The sequence below is a fragment of the Callithrix jacchus genome, chromosome 9 (genome assembly GCF_049354715.1).
Source record: "Callithrix jacchus isolate 240 chromosome 9, calJac240_pri, whole genome shotgun sequence".
Lineage (NCBI taxonomy): Eukaryota > Metazoa > Chordata > Mammalia > Primates > Cebidae > Callithrix > Callithrix jacchus.
The window spans coordinates 116,404,769-116,427,141 of record NC_133510.1 but is presented as its reverse complement, the minus strand read 5'-3'; the positions used below and the strand labels follow the sequence as shown (position 1 = coordinate 116,427,141).

The following is a 22,373-nucleotide window of genomic DNA, read 5'->3' as shown; positions in this document are numbered from 1 at the left end:
TAGTGGTTTTTACTTTCTAGTACCTTTGTGAACATTAGACAATGAGTAGAAAGAGTTTCTGGTACATAACAAGCACTGGATGAAGACAGGTGATATTTTCCTCTCCTCCCAGGCCTGAGAACTGACAGAACATCTCCCTCTCTTTCCTGACCCGGTCAACCTGGGCTGGTCCTCCAGGTAAAGGAAGCTCATTTAAGATCTCAGAATGGTTGGATTCCTTTAGAGACTGAGGTTTTCAAGCCTTGGTTTTGTTGCCTAAGATGGGGCTTGGAGTCACTTTAACACAGAATTGGCAACAGGATTGTGGGTTGTCTCCTGTGAGCTCATGGAACTGGAAAGATCGGATCCACAGCAGTTACAAACTCAACTCAGAAAGTGTTTATTGGCTGGAGTTGTCAGGGAGCCAAAAGGGGCAGTCCGGGAGGGATTCCTTCGGGAGGCACCCAGCACAGATGCACAGGGCAGCTTCCACTGCCACCCACCAGCACTGAGCCCCACTCATTCAGCCACAGGAGTCTCCATGTACCTCTCAGGCTCTTCTAGGCTGGGCCCTCAGACCTGACCCAGCTGGGTTTTCAGAGCCTGTAGCTCTTGGCTATTGATGTTGTTACCTCCACACACGATGACCACAACTGAAGTCAGGGAAGGGGGCAGGCAACCCTCAGCCTGGAGCCTCCTGAGGAGACCTGAGTAGATGGCTGCTAAGGCTGCCCCACAGGCAGGCTCCACCAGCACACGCTCGTCATCTGCCGGGACCAGGGGGATGGGAGAGGAGGCAAAGGGAAGAACAGTCAGTGCTCAGCGGGTCCTGAGCACTGCAGACCCTTGCAGCCATCTCTCCAGCCAGCCAGCCATTCATCTGCTCGGCTGGCAATCCATCACTTGTCTCACTCTCTCCCCATCCATCAGCCTGGCCTCCTACCCCTCCACCCACCCACCTTTTATCTCTCTATCCATCCATCTATTTCTCTATCCCTCATTAGACTATCTGTCCATCCATCAGTGTACCCATCCATCAACATACCCATCCATCCACCCATTCATAACCATCTATCCATTCCTCTATCCATCATTTGACTGTCTGTCTATCCGTCAACATGTTCATTAATCAATGTGCCTGTCCATCCATCTATTTATATTCCATTCATCAATCCATCACTTCATCATCCATCCGTCCTTCCATCCACTGTCCATTTATCCATTATCCACCTTTCAACTCACTCATACATTCATCCCTTCAGTCAACAAACATCTGAGTGCCTACAACCTGCCATGCCCTGTGCCAAGAAAGCCCTAGGGATACATCGGTGACTGAAACACACAAGCCCTCATGGGGCTCACAATCTATGATGTAAATGGATAAAAACCAGGAAGTTATGAACACAGGGATTGGTGCATTGGAGGTCCCCAACCTAGGCAGGGTAGGGTGGGAGATCAGGGGAGGCTTCCTGGAGGAGGTGCCATGGTGGCTGAGTAGCCCTTAGTCACATAAAACCAAAAGGGACAGGGCCAGAGAGAGGAGGAGCATGTATAAAATTCTGGGGGCTAGAGACAGCAGGACACATCCTTTACCCCCACCCACTTCCATCTACTCAAAGTGCACTTAGTGCATAGTAAGTGCACACCTAGCCAGCACCTGGTGCTGAGGATACAGACAAGAGCGAACACACACCTGCTAGAGGATGCAGGGACTTTGTGATCTCCAAGCCCAGGTGGGGGACGGTGTTCACTCACCCAGGAACTGCTGTACAGCGCTCACAGCCTCAGCATCCTCCACCACTTCGGAGTGGATCTCGCATACCCGCGTGCACTCCAGGGCCCGCGCGGCCACTGTCTTGGCACCCAGGCACTTGGCCACGCTGCAGGATAGAGCAGAGTGGGGCAGGGAGACCAGGGGATCAGGGAAGAGCTGGTGAACCAGGTCTCCCCAGCCCCAGCCACAACCCCATCCTGCAATGGGCTGGTTGGAGCTCAGTCTTAAAAGGCACAGAGGAGGTGCTCAAAAAACGCGTGTCCATCGAATGAATAATACTAAATGTGGCCGGGCACGGTGGCTCACACCTGTAATCCCACCACTTTGGGAGGCCGAGGTGGGCGGTTCACAAGGTCAGAAGTTCGAGACCAGCCTGACCAACATGGTGAAACCCCTCCTCTGCTAAAAATATAAAATTTAGCCAGGCATGGTGGTGCGCACTTGTAATCCCAGCTACTCAGGAGGCTGAGGCAGGAGACTCACTTGAATGCGGGAGGCAGGGGTTGTGATGAACCGAGATCAAGCCACTGCACTCCAGCCTGAGTGACAGAGCAAGACTCCTTCTCAAAAATCAATCAATCAATCAATAAAGTACTCAATGTGCATCAGTGCCTCTGACTCTGCAATCCTGATTGAGCCATTCCTTGCACAGACCCCAGAAAGCCAAGCACAGAAAGGAATTTTTTTCATTTTATTCATTAATCATGTCTATAATATAAATACATTTTTTTCTTTTACATTCCATTTTTAGTAGTGGAAGGTGTCTTACTATATTGCCCAGGCTGCTCTCGAATTCCTGAGCTCAAGCGATCCTTCTGCCTTGGTCTCTCAAAGTCCTGGGATTACAGGCATGAGCCGCTGCGCCCCACCTAAATATATACTTTTGTTTTGAGACATGGTCTTGCTACACCCAGGCAGTGGTGTCCTGTTAGCTCCCTGTAGCCTTGAGCTCCTGGGCTCACGTTAGCCTCCCACCTCAACCTCCCAAAGTGTCAGGATTACAGGCATGAGCCACCACACCAGGCCAATAGCTAATATTTATTAAATGTGTACAATGTGCTGGATGTATGGATATTGTTTTAATCTTCTCAACCACCCTTTGAGTTAGAAACATATTAGCTCCATTTTACAGGAGAGGGAACAGAAGCTCAGAGAGGTTAAGTAACTAGCTGAAGGACACACAGTAGCAGAAGGTAGATTTAAGTCCAGGCAGTTTGGCTCCAGGATTCATGGTCTTTGCCTCTGTGCTTGGGATCACTACATGCTGGTACCTGCTATGAGCTGGGCCATGTGTTTCAGGCCCAGGAGAGCCTTGGGAAAGCCTCAGACCCTAGAGTGGCCCAGAACACAGATTCTGCAGCCTGGCTGCCTGGTTTTGAAACTTGGCCCCATACCAGCTGTGTGACCATGGGAAAGTCACTTCACCTTTCTGAACCTTTGTTTCTTCAACTGAAAACTGGGGTTCATGAGATTATCATGGGGATTGAGTTGTTTTTTTGTTTTTTGTTTTTCTTTTGAGATGGAGTCTCGCTGTGTGCCCCAAGCTGGGTGCAATGGCGCCATCTTGGCTCACTGCAACCTCCACCTCCCCAGTTCAAGCGATTCTCCTGCCTCAGACTTCTGAGTAGCTGGGATTACAGGCATGCACTACCACATCTGGCTAATTTTTGTATTTTTAGTAGAGACGGGGTTTCACCATGTTGGCCAGGCTGGTCTCAAACTCCTGACCTCAGGTGATCCGCCTGCCTGAGCCTCTCAAAGCACTGGGATTACAGGTGTGAGCCACCGCATCCAGCCAAGTGGGTTAAAATATTTAAAGTGCTTAGAACAAGGCTGAGGCTTAGTGAATTTGATGGAAGTGTCAGTTGCAGTTCCTAGTACTGCTGCTGTAATTAAGAGCACAGACTTGTGGGAGAGATGGCGAGGAATAAGCAAGCACAAGAACCAGTCAATAGATGCACACTGTGGTGAGCTGCTGTGAAGGAGAACATCAGAAGGGGCATCTCCCCAGCGGGAGTGTTGTGGGGAGGGCCTGAGACGTGAGAGACAAGGAGAAACCAGCCCAAAGGAGAGTAGAGTGGGGGCTGGGGGTGGTGGCCCGGGGTGGTGGCTCATGCCTGTGACCCCAGCACTGTGGGAGGCCCAGGTGGGAGGATCGCTTGAGGCCAGGAGCTGGAGAAGAATGGGGCAGTGGGGAACAGTGTGCTATGAAGAGGAAACAGCCTGTGCACAGGCTTAGAGGTAGGAAAAGCATTACCCATTCAAGGAACTGGAGAACAGGCTGGTGGTTGGGGGAGTGGTCTGTATTTTAGCCTGAGAGCTTGGGAGAGGCATGGATGGGTTTAAGTGGACGAAGAAAACGTTCTGTGCATTAGCAATGGCGGAAGGACACACTGCCTGCTGGGGGACAGCGAAGGACTCAAAGGCAACAAAGGTACCAACAATTTCCTCCCTAGGCATAGACCCAAGAGAAATGAAAACACAGCCACAAAAATGTGTAAGCGAATGTTCATAACAGCACTATTCACTATAGCCAAAAAGTGGAAAGAATCCAAATGTTTGGACAAAGTTGATGTATTCATACAGTAAAATAGTATTTGCCCATAAAAAGGAATGAAGCATCTACACGCTACGATGTGGCTGAACCTTGAAAACACGACGGTAAGTGAGAGAAGCCAGACACAAAAGACCACGTGGTGTATGATTCCATTCATGTGAAATGTCCAGAATAGGCTGGGCGTAGTGGCTCATGCCTATAATCCCAGCACTTCGAGAAGCCAAGGCGGGTGGATCACCTGAGGTCAGGCGTTCAAGATCAGCCTGATCAACATGGCAAAACCCTGTCTCTACTAAAAGAAATGCTCAGCCAGTCTAAGAGGATGTCCTCAGGGTGAGCAGGGCTGGCAGTCCAGGTGGCAGGGGCAGGACAAGCAACAGCTCAGAGGTAAGATGGTACAAAGGATTTCCAGGCAGGCCAGGCACAGTGCCTCAGGCCTGTAATCCCGACCCTTTGAACCCAGGAAGCGGAGGCTGCAGTGAGCTGAGATCACACCACTGCACTCTAGCCTGGGCAACAGAGCCAGACTCAAAAGAAAGATAAGAAAAGAAAGAAAGAAGAGAAGAAAGAAGGAAGGAAGGGAGGGAGAGAAGGAGGGAGCAAGGGAGCAAGGGAGGGAGGGAGGGTGGGAGGGAGGGAGGGAGGAAGGAAGGAAGGAAGGAAGGAAGGAAGGAAGGAAGGAAGGAAGGAAAAAAAAAAAAAAAAAAAAAGTCCATAATAGGCAAATCAGTGGAGACATAAAGTAAAGTAGTATTTGCCTGGGGCTGGGGTGGAGGAATAAGGAATATGGTGGGTGATGGCCAAAGGGTGTGGAGTTTCTTCTGGAGGCGATAAAAATGTTCTAAAATTGATTGTGATGATGGTTGCATAACTCTGTGAATCTACTAAAACCATTGAATAGTACACCTTTTTATTTATTTATTTATTTATTTATTTTATTTTATTTTTTTTTTTTAGACAGAGTTTCGCTCTTGTTACCCAGGCTGGAGTGCAATGGCACGATCTCAGCTCACCGCAACCTCCGCCTCCTGGGTTCAGGCAATTCTCCTGCCTCAGCCTCCCGAGTAGCTGGGATTACAGGCATGCGCCACCATGCCCAGCTAATTTTTTGTATTTTTAGTAGAGACGGGGTTTCACCATGTTGACCAGGATGGTCTCGATCTGTTGATCTCGTGATCCACCCGCCTTGGCCTCCCAAAGTGCTAGGATTACAGGCTTGAGCCACCGCGCCCGGCCCTATTTATTTATTTATTTATTTTTGAGACAGGGTCTTACTCTGTTACCCAGGCTGGAGTGCAGTAGCTTGATCTCAGCTCACTGCAACCTCCACCTCCTGAGTTCAAGCAGTTCTCCTGCCTCAGCCTCCTGAGTAGCTGGGACTACAGGTGCACGTCACCATGCCTGGCTAATTTTTGTATTTTTTAGTACCATGAGGTTTTGCCATGTTGGCCAGGCTGGTCTGAACTCCTGATCTCAAGTGATCCACCTGCCTTAGCCTCCCTAAGTGCTGGGATTACAGGTGTGAGCCACCACACTGGCCTGGAATCATACACATTAAATAAGTAAATCAAATGGCACATGAAACAGATCTCAATAGAGGTGTTATCCATTTTTTTAAAAAGGCAACGGGGGTGGCACAGGGGCTGGGGAGAGCTGTTACACCCATCTAGGGAAATGAAGGCTGGAAGGGAGCTGGATTCAAGAAGTAGGATGGGGCCGGGCGCAGTGGCTCACGCCTGTAATCCCAGCACTTTGGGAGGCCAAGGCGGGTGGATCATGAGGTCAAGAGATCAAGACCATCCTGGTCAACATGGTGAAACCCCGTCTCTACTAAAAATACAAAAAATTAGCTGGGCATGGTGGCGCGTGCCTGTAATCCCAGCTACTCAGGAGGCTGAGGCAGGAGAATTGCCTGAACCCAGGAGGCGGAGGTTGCAGTGAGCCGAGATAGTGCCATTGCACTCCAGCCTGGGTAACAAGAGCAAAACTCCATCTCAAAAAAAAAATAAGAAGAAGAAGTAGGATGGATGGAACTCGATGGAGCAGGGGTAGCCTGTGTGATACTCAGGTGCCCAGTCAGAGCACCTGGATGGATGTTGGTGTCATCTACAGACATCATAATCCATGAGCTTCCCTTAGTGCTTCTGCTGTGCCAGGCTCGGGGATGGGTATCAAGGATCAGAGCTAAATCAGCCAGTCCTTACCCTCTGACTCCTCCACTCCAGCCAGTAACCCAAACCAAGACACAGCAAAGAGTGACACAGATACAACACAGTGCCCTGAGGGTCTCCCAGCTGGGATATAGCTGCCTAAGCAGTCTAAGAAGATTTCCTCAGGGTGAGCAGGACTGGCATCCAGGTGGCAGGGGCAGGACAAGCAATGGTTCAGAAGTAAGACAGTACAAATGATTTCCAGGCAGGCAGGGCACAGTGGCTCATGCCTGTAATCCCAGCCCTTTGAGAGGCTGAGGCAGGAGGATCACTTGAGCCCAGGAACTCGAGACCAGCCTGGGCAACACAGTAATGCCCCAACTCTACCCAAAAAAAAAAAAAAAAAAAAAAAAAAAATTTTTTTTTAAAGAATTTCCAGGCTAAGATAGCACAGCAAGGCTGGAAGGCAGATGCAGCCCAAGAAAGACTGGAGGTGGTACTGGAAAGACAAGGAGACTTGTGTCCAGGTATCATTTTCTTGATAGGTGGCTCATTGGCCACCTAGAGCCTTGCACACAGTAGATGCTTAAGGAGCTAACTTCAGACTGTCTTGATTTCGCATACCTTGCTGTCATACCCCATTACATCCTGGGTACCAGTGTCCAATGGGTGTTTTACAGAATCCAGGCAGAGATTGTATCTGTACTGGGTTGAATCACAGCTCCTTCCAAAGTGCACAACCAGGCCACGTGCGGTGGCTCAACGCCTGTAATCCCAACACTCTGGGAGGCCAAGGCAGGTGGATCACTTGAGGTCAGGAGTTCAACACCAGCCTGGCCAACACGGTGAAACCCTGTGTCTACTAAAAATACAAAGTTAGCCAGGCATAGTGGCATATGCCTGTAATCCCAACTATTTGGGAGGCTGAGGCAGGAGAATCACTTGAACCCAAGAGGCAGAGGTTGCAGTGAGGCGAGGTCATACCACTGCACTCCAACCTGGAAAACAGAGTGAGACTCCATCTCGAAAAAAAAAAAAAAAACCCACCCAGAACCTTGAAATGTGACCTTACTTGGAAATAGAGTCTCTGCGGATGTAATTAGTTAAATTAAGGTGAAGTCATACTGGATGAGGGTAGGTCCTAAATTCAATGATCATGTTCTTTATAAAATTTCTTGGCTTTTTGGGGTATGGAGGAGGACAGGGTCTTGCTAGGTTTTCCAGGCTGGAGTGCAGTGGCTATTCACAGGCACCATCAGAGCACACTACAGCCTCCAACTCCTGGGCTCAAGCAATCCTCCTATCTCAGCCTCCCAAGTAGCTGGGACTACAGGTGTGTACCACCACTCCCGGGTAATGTTCATATTTTTAGTAGAGATGGGGTTTCACTATATGTTGGCCAAGATGGTCTCAAACTCCTGACCTCAGGTGACCCACCCACCTCAGCCTCCCAAAGTGCTGGGATTACAGGCATAAGCCGCCTCACCTGGCATACATTTTCTAACTTTTCTGCAACATAGGTAGATGGCTTTTGCAATGATAAGTCAATGAAAGCTTGTTTTATGAATTGATGAGGTTTAAACGAACATATTCCTCATCTTCTTTTTCAGCACTGCCTTCTACCTTAGGTCCACATTACTGTGGTTGGAGTCCCAGGACCGAGGACAGCATTTTGGGTGTCCCCTGTCTCTACTGGCTGGGACTGGAAGGCCTTAGGGTGGTGGCAACCCCACCCTCCAGCCCCCCCGCAAATGTCCCCAGCCTTTACCCACCTGGTAATGCCTGGCAATGTGACCACCTTGCCAGCCTTGATGGCCGCATTGAAGCAGTGTGCCCCATGGGTCTCCATGGCAATGATGGGCACATGCTGCCAGCCCACCTCCAGCAAGCCAGCCACCACCCCAGCCAGGAGGCCTCCGCCCCCAACTGCCAGCACCAGGGCACCTGGTGGGGTCCCCAGCACTGCCTTCAGCTCCCGCACCAGGCTGGCGTGGCCTTCCCTGGGGAGGTGGGTGAGAGAGAGAAGCAGAGTGAGGGAGGACCCCAGCCCCAAAGGCTCCTGGGGTGGGGGTATTTACCAGGGGTGGGTTCCCTGCCCCACATATATATAAACCCCCTCCCCACCATCCCATCCCATCCACAGCAAAGGGAGAGGAAGTCCTGCAACAGTTACTCCATTCAGCTTCATTCATTCTCTTTATTTTTATTTCTTTGGATACAGAGTCTCACTCTGTCACCCAGGCTGCAGTGCAGTGGCCCAGTCTCGGCTCACTGCAACCTCCACTTCCCGAGTTCAAGTGATTCTCCTGCCTCAGTCTCCGGAGTAGCTGGGACTACAGGCACGCACCACCACACCCAGCTAATTTTTGTATTTTTAGTAGAGACGAGGTTTCACCATGTCGGCCAGGATGTTCTGAAGCTCCTGACCTCAGGTGATCCATGTGCCTCGGCCTCCCAAAGTGCTGGGATTACACCCTGGCGTGAGGCCGGAGCCACCGCGCACGGGACTCGTTCGTTTTCGTTATCATGTTCGTGCATCCCTTCCACCTCCACCAACCTCCCAGGCCCTCTCTTGGATATACCCCCTTTAGTCCCCTCCCCAACTTTGCAAAGAGGCAATGGCAATGTGTGGTTAAGAGGGGACAGTATATCACTTGGGACCAAACTGACTCAAGTCCCGGCCCTGTGGCTCTCTGTCTCTGCCACATTCTTAGCTGTGTAATCTTGGACACGTCGTTCGGCCTCGCTGTGCCTCAGTTTCCTCACTTATGAAATGCAGATAACAGCACCCACCTCTAGGGCCGTGGGGAGGGTAAACGGAACGGTTCAGGAGGAGCCACGAGCCTGGTGACCAGTCTCAAAGCACACGTTTGGTAAAGGAGACTTGGTACTATCACTTCCACATACACGGAAACTGAGGAACAGGATGCCTGCACCTTGGGAGGCCTGGCCAGCATGGTGAAACCCCATCTCCACTAAAAATACAAAAGATTGGCCTGGCATGGTGGTGCACACCTGTAATCCCAGCTACTCGGGAGGCTGAGGCAGGAGAATCACTCGAACCCAAGAGGCAGAAGTTGCAGTGAGCTAAGATTACACCACTGCACTCCATCCTGGGCAACAGAGCGAGACTCCGTCTCAAAAAATAAAAAAATAAAAGAATAAAAGAAACTGAGGCACAGGATGCTGGGTGCTTTGCACAAAGTCCCACAATTCACAAGAGGCATAAGTGGGATCTGAACCCATGTCTGCCTGGCTTTGAAGCTTATTCTCCCCTCTGAACCTCAGTTTCTCCTTCTGTCCAATGGGAGGACCCTGACTCAGTAAGGGTCTCCCAGCTCTGGACTCCCTGGAGAGAAGGGCATCAGACTTACCATATTAGGGGATGGTCAAATGGGGGGACATTCACCCAGCCGTCTCTCTTGGCTAACTCTTGTGCCCTCAGATTAGCCTCGTCCCAGACCTACAGAGAAATCAAGGACCCTCAGAAGAGCCAGGAGTGGGACTGCTGTGGAGGCCAGAGCAGAGGTCCAGGCTCACCTTGGTGGCCCCATGATCCAATAGTCTGGGGATACCCCTGGGGATGAGACCAGACCTAGTGTGGGCCCAGAGGCCTCCTGAGACACAGACAAGCGCTTCCAGGGGGACAAACAGATGCCATGTGCTTTCCACAATACTGAAGAGACTCGTCCTGCTTCCCCACCATGAAAACCAGGCCAGGCCAAGCCAGCCAGGGAGGCCGGAAGCAGGGTCAGCTCCAAGGTCAGCCATGTGGTGCCCGCTTCTAGCTGATCAGTAGGGGAGAAGCCCCTAAAATCAAACCCCAGATATCAATGTGGTCACCTTAGCGTGTGTTGGTGAAAATCAGCAATGGCCCAGCTGATGACCTGCTAGCTGAGTTCAAGCAGCCAGAGAGATCGTGCATCCAGCTAGCCCTGAGCCTGATGCACCCAAGCCAACCACAGCAGGGGTGGGTTTTCTTTTCTCACTGGCTTTGGCCTCTGTGGCAGAGATCCCTGTCCCCTGCTCATTCCACACCATTTACAGGCTTTCTTCCCTTCCCTGACTCATTTCCGCACTCCCTACCAAGGCTTCCTGCAGCCACCTCACAAATAAACTGCATGCACCCCAGTCCTTGTCTCAGGAACCACTTTTGGGGGAACCCAAACTAAGACAGCATTTCAGAGGGACCCCATGCCAGCGAATCTTAGCAGGAACCGGATACAGAAACTAAATGATAGACAACAGCCTCCTCTCCCGAGGGAGGAGCGGAGGGTCACAGGGGGGCAGAAATAGCCCCTGCTCATCCTCAGGGACTCTGCAGTGCCCACTCTGTGCCCAGTTCTAGGCATGGGGACTCTTCAGCAGCAGCGAAGCCAAAGAAATGGTCTCTGACCACAGAGAATTTCCCATCTGGCTGAAGAGAGGAGCCTCATTCCCCTGAGTTGTTGAAACCAAAAAAATACACTGTTGGTAGGAATGAAAATTAGTTCGGCCCCTGTAGGAAGCAGTTTGGAGATTTCTCAAAGAACTAAAAATAGAATTACCATTTGACCCAGCAATCCCATGACTGAGTATCTACCCAGAGGAAAATAAACCATTTTACAAAAAAGATCCGCATTTGTATGTTCATCGGCAGTATTCACAATAGCCAAGACAGAGAATCAACCCCGGTGCCCATCAGTGGTGGATTGGATGCTGAAAATGTGGTGCATATACATCATGGAATACTATGCAGCCATAAAAAAGAAAATCACGTCCTTTGCAGCAACATGGATGCCGCTGGAGGCCGTTATCCTGAGAGCATTAACTCAAGAACAGAAAACCAAACACTGCCTATTCTCATTTATAACTGGGAGTTAAACACTAGGTACGCATGGGCACAAAGATGGGAACAAGAGACACTGAGGACTCCAACAGTGGGGAGAGAGGGAGAGTGGCAGAGGTTGAAAGATACCTGTCGGCTGGGCATGGTGGCTCATGCCTGTAATGCCAGCACTTTGGGAGGCTGAGGTGGGCAGATCACGAGGTCAGGAGATTGAGACCAGCCTGGCCAACATGGTGAAACCCCGTCTCTACTAAAATACAAAAATTAGCTTGGAATGGTGGCATGCACCTGTAGTCCCAACTACTCAGGAGACTGAGCCAGAAGAATTGCTTGAACCTGGGGGGCAGAGGTTGCAGTGAGCCAAGATCGCACCACTGCACTCCAGCTTAGTGACATAGCACGACTCCATCTCAAAAAGAAAAAAGAAAAAGAAAAGAAATACCTGTCAGCCAGGGACAGTGGCTCATGCCTATAATGACGCATTTTGGGAGGCCGAGGTGGGTAGATTACCTGAGGTCAGGAGTTCCAGACCAGCCCGATCAACATAATGAAACCCTGTCTCTACTAAAAATATAAAAAAAATTGGCCGGGCACAGTGGCTCAAGCCTGTAATCCCAGCACTTTGGGAGGCCGAGGCAGGTGGATCACAAGGTCAAGAGATCAAGACCATCCTGGTCAACATGGTGAAACCCCGTCTCTACTAAAAATACAAAAAATTAGCTGGGCATGGTGGCGCGCGCCTGTAATCCCAGCTACTCAGGAGGCTGAGGCAGGAGAATTGCCTGAACCCAGGAGGCGGAGGTTGTGGTGAGCTGAGATCGCGCCATTGCACTCCAGCCTGGGTAACAAGAGCGAAACTCCGTCTCAAAAAAAAAAAAAAAGAAAAAAATAGATTCGACACTGTGTAGTACCTGACATCCCTGACCCGTAGCGCACCAAGCAGCCTCCTCTCCAGCTCCTCTCCTGAATCACCCCAGAGCAGGCCGAGTGAAAATCCAACCAGGTCCCTCCCCTGCTCAGACTCTTTTCATGCTTCCCTAGTGCCCTCAGGTGAAACGCTTTAGCTTCAGCTGCAAGCCGCCCTGCCTGATGGAGCCCCTCTCCCCATCTTCAGCCTCACCCTTCACTCCCTCCCTCCATGCTGGGCTCAGCCTGAATGCAACATGCTCAGCAAGGGCCACACCTTCACTCACACCCTTTCCTGTGCTCACAACCAGATCAGGCCTCCCTTGTCTCCGTGGTGGGGACTCAGATCTCTCCTTTCATACCCAGCCCTGGGGACCCATGACAGGAGCCTTTCCTGGACCCTTTTCTCAAATCTAAGGCGCAGCCCATTGGTTCGACCATGGCCCAATTCTCCACTCCCTCCCTCTATTGGCTTAATTGTTATTATTGTTAGAGACATGGTCTCACTATGTTGCCCAGGCTGGCCTCAAACTCCTGGGCTCAAGTGATCCTCCCAACTCAGCCTCCTGAATGGCTGAGACTACAGGTGCATGCCACAGTACCCAGATTTTTTTTTTAAGATGGGGTTTCACCATGATGGCCACGCTGGTTTTGAACTCCTCACCTCAGGTGATCCACCCACCTCAGCCTCCCAAAGTGCTAGGATTACAGGCGTGAGCCACCACGCCCGACCCTATTTTTTATTTATTTTATTTTTGCTGTTCTTTCATGTGGGTGGAGCACATGCCCCCTCCCCGTTGATGTTGGTCTCAGTTGTGTGACTTGCTCTGGCCAACAGCATGTGGCAGAACTGACAGTGTAACAGTTCTGGGCCAAGATCTTAAGAGGCATCACATGTTTCTTCTCATCCCTGTTGCCATTTCCCTTGAGAATAACGTGCCCCAGGTGGCCACTGACTGGGGGAGACAAAGGGCACATCTGCAAACCTCACTCCTTCCCGAATTCTGAAGCAGAACCACCCTAACCCACCCACAGACCCAAAGTATGAAAAACAATGTTTCTCAAAAGCTTCTGCTATTTGGGGGATGTTTGTTATGCAGCATTACCAAGCCACAATTGCTGACTAAACAAATGCCCTCTCACTGACTTCCTTGGTACCCTGTGCTTCCGCCATGGCAACACTCTTTGCACTCTGTTACCATCATCTGGTTACCTGTGTGTCTCCACATAATACTCTGAAATGTATGAGGGTAAAGACCATGTCTTACTCTCTCTGTTTCTAGAATGTCTAACATAGCAGGTGCTGAATATGTGTTCAATGAATACCTGTTGGATGAATGGGTGAGTGGATGGATGGATGGATGGATGGATAGATGGACAGAAAGAAGAAGAGAGGGAGGGAGGGAGAAAGGGTGATGTATGGAAGGATGATTAGATGGATGAAGAAATGGAAGAAAGGAAGGAGAAAAAAGGGGGGGAGGGGAGGGGAGGGGAGGAAAGGGGAGGGGAGGGGAGAGGAGGGGAAGGGAGAGAGAGGGAGGGAGGGAGGGAGGAAGGAAAGAAGGAAGGAAGGAAAGAAGGAGGGAGGGAGGGAAGGAAGGAAGGAGGGAAGGAAGAAGGGAAGGAAGGGAAGAAACTATATACAGGAAGTATTTGGGACCAGCTTTGCGGTAGCATAGTATGGATTTTCATTTTAATTTTGAGAGGTTTAAATATCTGTTTTCCATTATTTGAATGAAATTTTTCCTTCTTCCCAGAAGGAAAGAAAGACTTTGTGTCTCTGCTTCTCTGGTAACACAGGGAACCGGCAGTATCCTTCTCAGCAGACACCATTCCTACTGGGGCGGTCTCAGAACTGGAACTGACACTGACATCTCTTGTCTTATCTAATAGCAAGAATGTTAAAAGTGGACAGTAACAGGTGCTGGTGAGGATGTCAGTAGACAGAGTCTCCTGTCCATTGCCAGCTTCCCATTTGTCTTGGTTCACACATGGGGGGTACTTCTCAGGGTAGGCAGGGGCAAGTCGGGAGGTCCCAGCCCTCAACACCCATCACACCTCATTCCCCACTCAGCTCAGCTATCCTGAGAGAGGACTGGGTCCCAGCCACAGCTCACGGAAAGGAAAAGGAGACAGGATGTCTTGGGGTGTGGTGGGGTGTTAGGGGAACAGCCCACTCCAGATGATTTTCCCTCCCGGGGCCCTTACCTTTCCAGTCAGCTGGACCTTGGCCCCCTCCCCCTGCAGCCTCTGCACCACCTGCAAGGAGGTGTTCTCGGGGAGCACGATGGTGGCAGGGATGCCCAGCTTCCCAGCGGCGTAGGCAGCAGCGATGCCCGCATTACCCCCTGTGCAGAAATGAGGAAAGGGGCAGTGGGCAGATATGCACTGGCCTTTGACATGCCTTCCCCTCCCCTCCATATCCCTTCCAGAGCCACTCCTCCCCCACATTCATATGCCCCACTGACCCCTTCCTCTACTCCAGAGGGGGACACGTGACCTAGGTTGAGCCAATCAGAGAACCTAACCCCCAACCCACGACTGGTTCAGGGATGAAGATGCCACCCAAGCAGGACCAAAAAAGATCAATTCCAGGATTGAGGCAAGGCATTAGCAAGGGGTGTTCCCTTTCTCTAGTGTTGGGAGGGTGGTAGAATGCCAGGCTGGAATTCCTGGTGGCCACCTGCTACCATGAGGCCCACCTAAAAATAAAGCTGATATACAGGAAAGCAAAGCCCAGAGAAGGAGAGACAGAGAGGAGAGCTCCTGGATCCCCCTGGTGGCCATCTGCTACCATGACGCCCACCTAAAAATAAAGCTAAAATACAGGAAAGCAAAGCCCAGAGAAGGAGAGACAGAGAGGAGAGCTCCTGGATCCCCCTGTTCCTGAAAGCCACTTATCCCAAGAATTTTCCATTCTCAGAGCCTGTAGCTTAAACCTATATGAATTGTGTTTCTGGCACTTGCTGCCACCGTGAGTCCTGAACTATGGGAGAGGGCTAGGTTGGGAAACACAGTAGCCATCTCATCAACGACCTTGATGGGGCTGGGGCCTTTTTTTTTTTTTTTTTTTTTTTTTTGGAGACAGAGGCTTGCTCTGTTGCCAGGCTGCAGGCTGGAGTGCAGTGGTGCGATCTCGACTCACTGCAACCTCTGCCTCCCAGGTTAAAGCAATTCTCCTGCCTCAGCCTCTGGAGTAGCTGGGATTACAGGCATGCACCACCACGCCCAGCTAATTTTTGTATTTTAGTAGACACAGGGTTTCACCATGTTGGCCAGGATGGTCTCCATCTCTTGACCTTGGGATCCACCCACCTGAGCCTCCCAAAGTGCTGGGATTACAGGCGTTGAGCCACCGCGCCTGGAAGAGGAGACCAAGCCCTGAACATGTACTGTGGCTCCAGCTAGCTCCTCCTCCCCCAACCTCTGCCCTGAGGACCCCCATGAAACAAAAAAGGGTGGGGTCACCTGAGGAGCACACCAGGTGTCTGCATCCCTTCTTGGCCATCTGGGAAGAGAAGGAATGGGGTTAGGGGCTAACCCAAGCTGGTGTCATGAAGGCCTATGTGGAATGGGGTTAGAATCTCCCCACCCTACTCCCAACACGCCTTTACCCCTCATCCTGCCCACAGCCCTGCCCTCACCTCTATTCTCCCATCTGCATTTCTTCATGTTTCCCTCCTGCCTGAATCCATCCCCAGCCCACACCCCTCACTCCTCCCTCCCTCCTATATAGTTCACTTCTCCCCTCCTGCCCACACGACCTCACCTCCTGGCAAAAATGCCCAATGCCCCGAATCTTGAAGGAGCCGCTGGGCTGCACATTCTCATACTTGAGGAAGACAGGCACTCCTGCCACCTGGGACAGTGCCCAGCTCTCCAACAGAGGCGTGACCACGTGGAAGGGCTCCTGCTTGGCACGTTCCACCACAGGCCTGTCCATTCTGGAGACCAGGTAGCTAGCCTGCAGGAGGACATGAAGGTCACCACCAGGCAGTCCCTGTCAAGAGCTTCCTTAACCAGGACAGGAAAGGGGAAGGTGGAGAAAGCCCTTAGCTTAGGTGCCCTTGGCCCCATCCAGCTGCCAAGCTGTGAGACCCCTGTCAAGTATCTTTTCCACTCTGGGCCTCAGTTTTCCCATCTGGTCAAAGAAGTTTGACCTGGGGTCCTTTCATTCTATAAGTGTGGTTGTCCACAGTGCCGGGGATATAAAATGTGGCCAATATATGCGGAGGAATGAATGAGGGAGTGGGAGAATCCATTCATCATTCAAAAAATACTTATTGAGCACCTACTATGTGCCAGGCATTTCCAGGTTTGGGGACCCATGAGTCATATAAACTTCCCACTAGGAAAAATTGCAGAATTACAAACAAGAGTGACTTGCAGAAGGTATGAGGTGTTATTTTAGTAAGCACAGTCAGGAAAGATCTCTCGGGAGGAAAACTTTGTAAAAACGTTTGTAATGGAAAACGTAAATATAGCAAAAGTATTAGGAACTGTATAAAGGCCTTCAGCTGGCTGGGCACGGTGGCTCACGTGTACAATCCTAGCACTTTGGGAGGCCAAGGCAGGCAGATCACTTGAAGTCAGGAGTTCGAGACCAGCCTGGCCAACGTGGCCAGTCCATCTCTACTAAAAATACAAAAAAAATAGCTGGGCGTGGCAGTATGCACCTGTAATTCCAGCTACTCAGAAGGCTGAGGCAGGAGAATCACTTGAACCTGGAATGCGGAGGTTGCAGTGAGCTAAGGTTGTGCCACTGCACTCCAGCCTGGGTGACAGAGTGAGACTCTGTCTCAAAAACAAACAAAAAAAAAACCCCTGCATCTTCAGCAATCATCAGCTCATGGTCTAACTCGCTTCCCTGGGGGTGCCTACTCCTCCTTCCTGTATTATTATTTACCCTTAATTACGATTACATTTTTCTTTTATATTATTTCATCTGTAAATATTTCAGCATGTATCTCTAGAGGTAAAGAACTTCTGTGTTGGAGACAGGATCTCACTCTGTCACTCAGGCTAGAGTACAGTACTGCAATCACAGCTCTCTGCAGCCTCAATCTCTCAGACTCAAGCCATCCTCCCAACTCAGCCTCCGGAGTAGCTGGGACCACAGGCGCACACCACCACGTCCAGCTAATTTTTGTCCCTTTTTGTAGAGATAGGGTCTCACTGTGTTGCCCGGAGTGGTCTCAAACTCCTGGACTCAAGGGATTCTCCTGCCCCAGCCTCCCAAAGTGCTGGGATTACAGGCATGAGCCACTGCATCTGGCTTAAGAACTCCTTTTTTATATGTAACCATATGGTTTCATTTCGATGTGAATATGGAATTCACATTGAATTCTATGTTTAAAGTGGGCTAATTTTATTTTATGTAAATTATACCTCACTGGGGCTAATTTTTTAAGAAAATGTAATCACAATTTTTAAGAAAATGATCACATCTAAAAATATAATTTCTTCGTATCATAAAATATCTGGTAATTATTTGCATTTCAAATCAGCCCATTAAATATGATCCGTGGCTGATTCTGTGGTTGGTTGTGGTTTGGGGTTTTTCATTTTTGAATCAGGTTGCAAATCAGATGCGTGCATTTTGATTGGCTGAGGGGTCTTTTAACTCTCTCTCCATCTGTATATTCCGGAAAGGGGAACTTTGAAATGGATGACAGGAAGGGCGCCAAGAGGAAAAGCATTCCTGCAGAGAACAGCAGCCAGGACCGCCTCCAGGGAGGAATGCACTTGGAGTGCTGCTGTTGCAGAGAGAGGGAGTTTGGGGAGGAGGTGAGCGCGGAGAGGTGGGCAGGGCTGCCGCCAGGGGTTTCCCACCTATAGAGAGAAGTTTGGAAGTTATTCAAATTCTACTTGCAATGCAAAGCCATTAGGAGGAGGAGGAGGAGGAAGAGGAGGAGGAGGAGGAGGAAGTGGTGATGGTGGCGGTGGTGGTGGTATTTGGGACCCAGGCTTGCTCTGTCGCCCAGGCTGGAGTGCAGTGGTGCAATCTCGGCTCACTGCAACCTCTGCCTTCCGGGTTCAAGCGATTCTCCTGCCTCAGTCTCCCAAGTAGCTGGGACCACAGGCGCACGTCACCATACCTGGTTAATTTTTGTATTTTCTGTAGAGACGGGGTTTCATCACGTTGGCCAATCTGGTCTCAAACTCCTGAACTCAAGAGATCTGCCCGCGTTGGCCTCCCAAAGTGCTGGAACTACAGGCATGAGCCACCGCGCTCAGCCCATTGGGAGGTTTTAAGCCAAGGAGTTGTAAGTGAATGGACCAGTGGGTAAGGACGGAAAGAAGAGAGGGAGGAAATGAGAGAGAGTAAAAGCAGCAGAGAAAAAAAGAAACAAATACAGCCAGTCCCTCTTCTCCCAGGCAGAAAAGCGTTGGGCCGGTTCCACCATTCCATTATTGGCCGCTAGGGGGAGCGCTCCAACCTCCCCTGCCCACTCACAAACCTAAGTCCACTTTTAAGTCACGGCTGGGGTTCCAAGATCAGAGAGATCGAGGTCTCTTGGCCCTGGGTTTGATCCCGCGCCCTTGTCAGAAAGCGGTGGGAAATCCTCAGGTCCCCCTCAGGCAGGGCACAGCCTGAGCCGACTCTTCCCAGTCTCATCCAAGGCACCTCTCAACTTGGGTCATCACCCATCCCCAAATGCGGCATACCCCAGCCTGGGCCTCAGCTCAACCCCGGACCCCAAGAGCACAGGCTTTGGGGTTGATCAGAACAAAAGTTAAAAACCAGCTCTGACTTCCTGGCTGTGTGACCCAAGTAAGTGTCACAACCTCTCTGTGCCTGTTTCCCCTTCTGTGAAATGGGGATAAAAACAGTCCCCAACTCACAGGTTGTAGTATAAATCAGTAAGAATAACATCAGCCACGTGCGGTGGCTCACGCCTGTAATCCCAGCATTTTGGGAGGCTGAGGCGGGTGGATCTCTTGAGGTCAGGAATTTGAGGCCAGCCTGGCCATCATGGTGAAACCCCATCTCTACTAAAAATACAAAAATTAGCCGGGCTTGGCAGTGCATGCCTGTAGTCCCCGCTACTTGGGAGGCTGGGGCAGGAGAACCGCTTGAGCCTGGGAGGCAGAGGTTGCAGTCAGCTGAGATAGCACCATTGTACTATAGCCTGGGCGACAGAGTGGGACTCTGTCTTAAAAAAAAAAAAAAAAAAGAATAACATCTATTATTTGTTGATTCCCTAATACGTCATTGGCTGAGTCCTCTGAAGACGTTATCTCACTGGACCTTGTGTCATGCTTTGAGCATGCTGACCTGCTCACCCTTACTTTAGCATGTTTACTGGGCACCTACAAGATGCAGGTCCTGACCTAGCAACAGGGGATACTGCTGTGGACAAAATAGACATCTACCTTGGAGCTGACTTATAGTCTGATGAGGAGATGGACGCTTAACAAATAACTGCATAGACAAACAAAATAATCAGAAATGTTGAAAACTGCTAAGAGGGAAACACGCATATAGGGAGTCCTAAAGAGAAGAACAAGGGGAACTACTTTGGGTATGGAGGTCAGAAAAGGCCTCTTAGAGGAGGTGACCATTAAAACTAAGAACTGAAAAATGAGAACAAACCGGCCAGGCACGGTGGCTCACGTCTGTAATCCCAGCACTTTGGGAGGCTGAGGCCAGCAGATCACGAGATCAGGAGATCAAGACCATCCTGGCCAAAATGGTGAAAAACTCTGTCTCTACTAAAAAACAAAAAAATTAGCTGGACATGGTGCCACGCACCTGTAGTCCCAGCGACTTGCGGGGCTGAGGCAGGGGAATTGCTTGAATCTAGGAGGCAGAGGTTGCAGTGAGCCGAGATCACGCTACTGCACTCCAACCTGGGCAACAGAGCGAGACTCTGTCTACCAAACACACAACAAACTGCAAGAAGAGCATATGCATGGCAGGACTGTGCCATGTGAGGATTCAATGAGCCTGCCTGGTAAGGGCACCCCACTGGGTGGGGGGCAGGGGTCGATCTGATGCATCTGTCCACTTGGGATTGGGTCCCTCTTCCTTTCTTGTAAAATCCCGAGATTTTGCCCCTGGGGACCCTGGGATTGTCAGAATGAACTCCCCTTCTCCATAATCCTTCCTCTTTCTTGCTTTTTGGTGGTTTTTTAAGAGACAGTGTCTCACTCTCTCACCTGTGCTGGAGTGCATTGGTGCGATCATGGCTCACTGTAACCTTGAACTCCCAGGCTCAGGCAATCCTCCCACCTCAGCCTCCTGAGTAGCTGGAACTATAAACATGTACCACTGCATCTGGCTGATTTTTAAATTTTTATAGATACCCAGTTTTGCTGAGTTGGTCCAGGCTGGTCTTTTACTCCTGGCCTCAGGAGTAATTTCTTGTCAATTTCTTGTCTCAGGTCAATTTCTTGTCTCCGCCTCCCAAAGTACTGGGATAACAGGTATGAGCCACCTGTTGGCCCACAACAGGTGAGCCATTAACTCACCACTGACTCCATTTTGTAGACAGTGAACCTGAGGCCCAGAGAGATTAAGTACCTTATCTAAGTTCACACAATTAGAAACAGCATAGCCAGAACTCACAGCCAGGCAGTGTCTTCGGCATCTGGGCTATTAACCACGATGCTATACATTCTCCAATATATTAGCATCATCATTACTCTTATGAAAGCTGTAGGCATTTAATATATATTGCCAATTGTCTTTAGGAACCAAATGCTGCTGGCTCAGTTTCCAGGCTTCCCCAGCTCTCTTGCTTATATTGACTCACAAGAGGACAGTGGGCATCAGTTAAACGAAAAAGCCCCAAGCTGCCAACAGCCTTATCAACCCCAGACCCCATCAGGCACCTGAGGTCTGGGGCTGAGCTGTCTTGGCCCGGGGACACACAGCTCTTGTCCAGTATGGCAGCCACTGGGGCTGAAATGGGGGACCTGGGTCCTCCCTCGTGTGGAATAACCCAGGGGGAATCATGGGGCTTAGTCTCAGGTCCCAGTCATGCCAACCTTGGCCAAGTCACTTTTGTCACTGGACCTTACCTGTCACATCTCTGAGTTGAGGTAAGCCCACCAATGCTGTCCACCTCCCTTGTTCCTGAAGTCTTTCCCCAGAGGCCACCTGGGTGGCACTCCACAGCCCAATCCCTGGTGCCAAGGCTGGGACACCTCAGGTGAGCCCCTTGGCTGGCAGAATGCCCAGCCCTGCTCCTCTGGCAGCAGAACCCACTCTCGCCCCTCAGGGTCCCCAGCACCATGCCTTCTTCTGCAGGGCACCCTGAATTCAATCGACATTCCTGGGAAGGCCTAGACCACGCTCGGCCCCTCTCACTTCTACCTGCTCAGCTTGGACTTTGCCCAAAGCCTCCCAAACTCCAGCAGTCTCTCATTGACGCACACGCTGAGCCCCAGAGGCCCCAGCTGGCCCCAGGCCCCTTACCTCTCTGCCAGACTGTCCCAGACCAGCGTGGCCGCAGCTGCTGCCCTCCAGCCTGCTGGGGAAACAGCCCTGTCCAGCTTTGGTCAGCTTCCTGCAACCTTGGCCCCTCCTCCCTTGTTAAAGACACAGCTCCAGATCCTAAGGCTCCGGGTGAAGACGGAGGAGGAAAGGGGATGAGAGCAAGCCTCACTGCCTTCCCGTGAACTGCCTATGACTCGTGCACTGCCTATATGACTCACAGACCACCCTGTCTCATTTGACAGATGAGCAAACTGAAACTCAGAGAAGGGAACTTATCTGGCCAAGGCTACCCAGCCGGCGAGGGGCAGACAGCCTTTGCCCCAGGCCCTGGCCGGCTCTTCCATGATGCAGGCATCTCCACATCCTCTCGTTTTAGGTCCAGTGATTGTCCCGGATGCCATCCACTTCCCCTGAACCCCTGTTGGGGTCAGCTTACGTCTGAGATGGGAAAACAGGGACAAAGAAACAATTTTTTTTTTTTAGATGGAGTTCCACTCATCGCCCAGGCTGGATTGCAGTGGCACGGTCTTGGCTGAGTGCAGCCTCTGTCTGCCATATTTAAGCAATTCTCCCACCTCAGCCTCCCGAGTAGCTGGGATTACAGGCACCTGCCACCATGCCCAGCTAATTTTTGTATTTTTAGTAGAGATGGGGTTTCACCATGTTGCCCAGGCAGGTCTCAAACTCCTGATCTCAGGTGATCCCCCACGTCGGCCTCCCAAAGTGCTGGGATT

The 22,373-nt window shown here is 50.8% G+C and overlaps 1 protein-coding gene across 6 annotated transcripts; it reads right to left on the bottom strand.

Moving 5' to 3' along the window:
- Positions 1 to 358: 358 nt before the first annotated feature.
- SDSL (serine dehydratase like) lies at positions 359 to 21,683 on the bottom strand. Of its 6 annotated transcripts, none has more exons than XM_078337395.1 (9): positions 21,222 to 21,683; positions 15,964 to 16,158; positions 15,663 to 15,702; positions 15,510 to 15,555; positions 14,403 to 14,542; positions 9,835 to 9,923; positions 8,233 to 8,460; positions 1,735 to 1,859; positions 359 to 746 (listed from the first exon to the last, which is right to left on the bottom strand). In XM_078337395.1, the coding sequence occupies exons 1-9, from the start codon at positions 21,434 to 21,436 to the stop codon at positions 553 to 555; spliced, it is 1,272 nt and encodes a 423-aa protein (XP_078193521.1). In that variant the 5' UTR covers positions 21,437 to 21,683; the 3' UTR covers positions 359 to 552. The 6 variants fall into 6 exon arrangements, with proteins under 6 accessions (XP_078193521.1, XP_054094918.2, XP_078193522.1 ...); XM_054238943.2 differs by lacking the exon at positions 15,510 to 15,555 and adding an exon at positions 18,293 to 18,405 and having other exon boundaries at positions 21,619 to 21,683; XM_078337396.1 differs by lacking the exon at positions 8,233 to 8,460.
- Positions 21,684 to 22,373: the final 690 nt, after the last annotated feature.

What these genes read in the sequence shown, in the direction of transcription:
- SDSL (XM_078337395.1), bottom strand. Translation starts at nt 21,436, where the DNA reads ATGGTGCTGGGGACCCTGAGGGGCGAGAGTGGGTTCTGCTGCCAGAGG. An exon ending in CAGCACTTTGGGAGGCTCAG is followed by an intron (nt 14,543 to 15,509) that starts GTGGGTGGATCC and finishes ATTTCTGCACAG; the next exon opens with GGGGTAATGCGGGCATCGCT. An exon ending in TTTGACCATCCCCTAATATG is followed by an intron (nt 8,461 to 9,834) that starts GTAAGTCTGATG and finishes CCACCTCCCCAG; the next exon opens with GGAAGGCCACGCCAGCCTGG.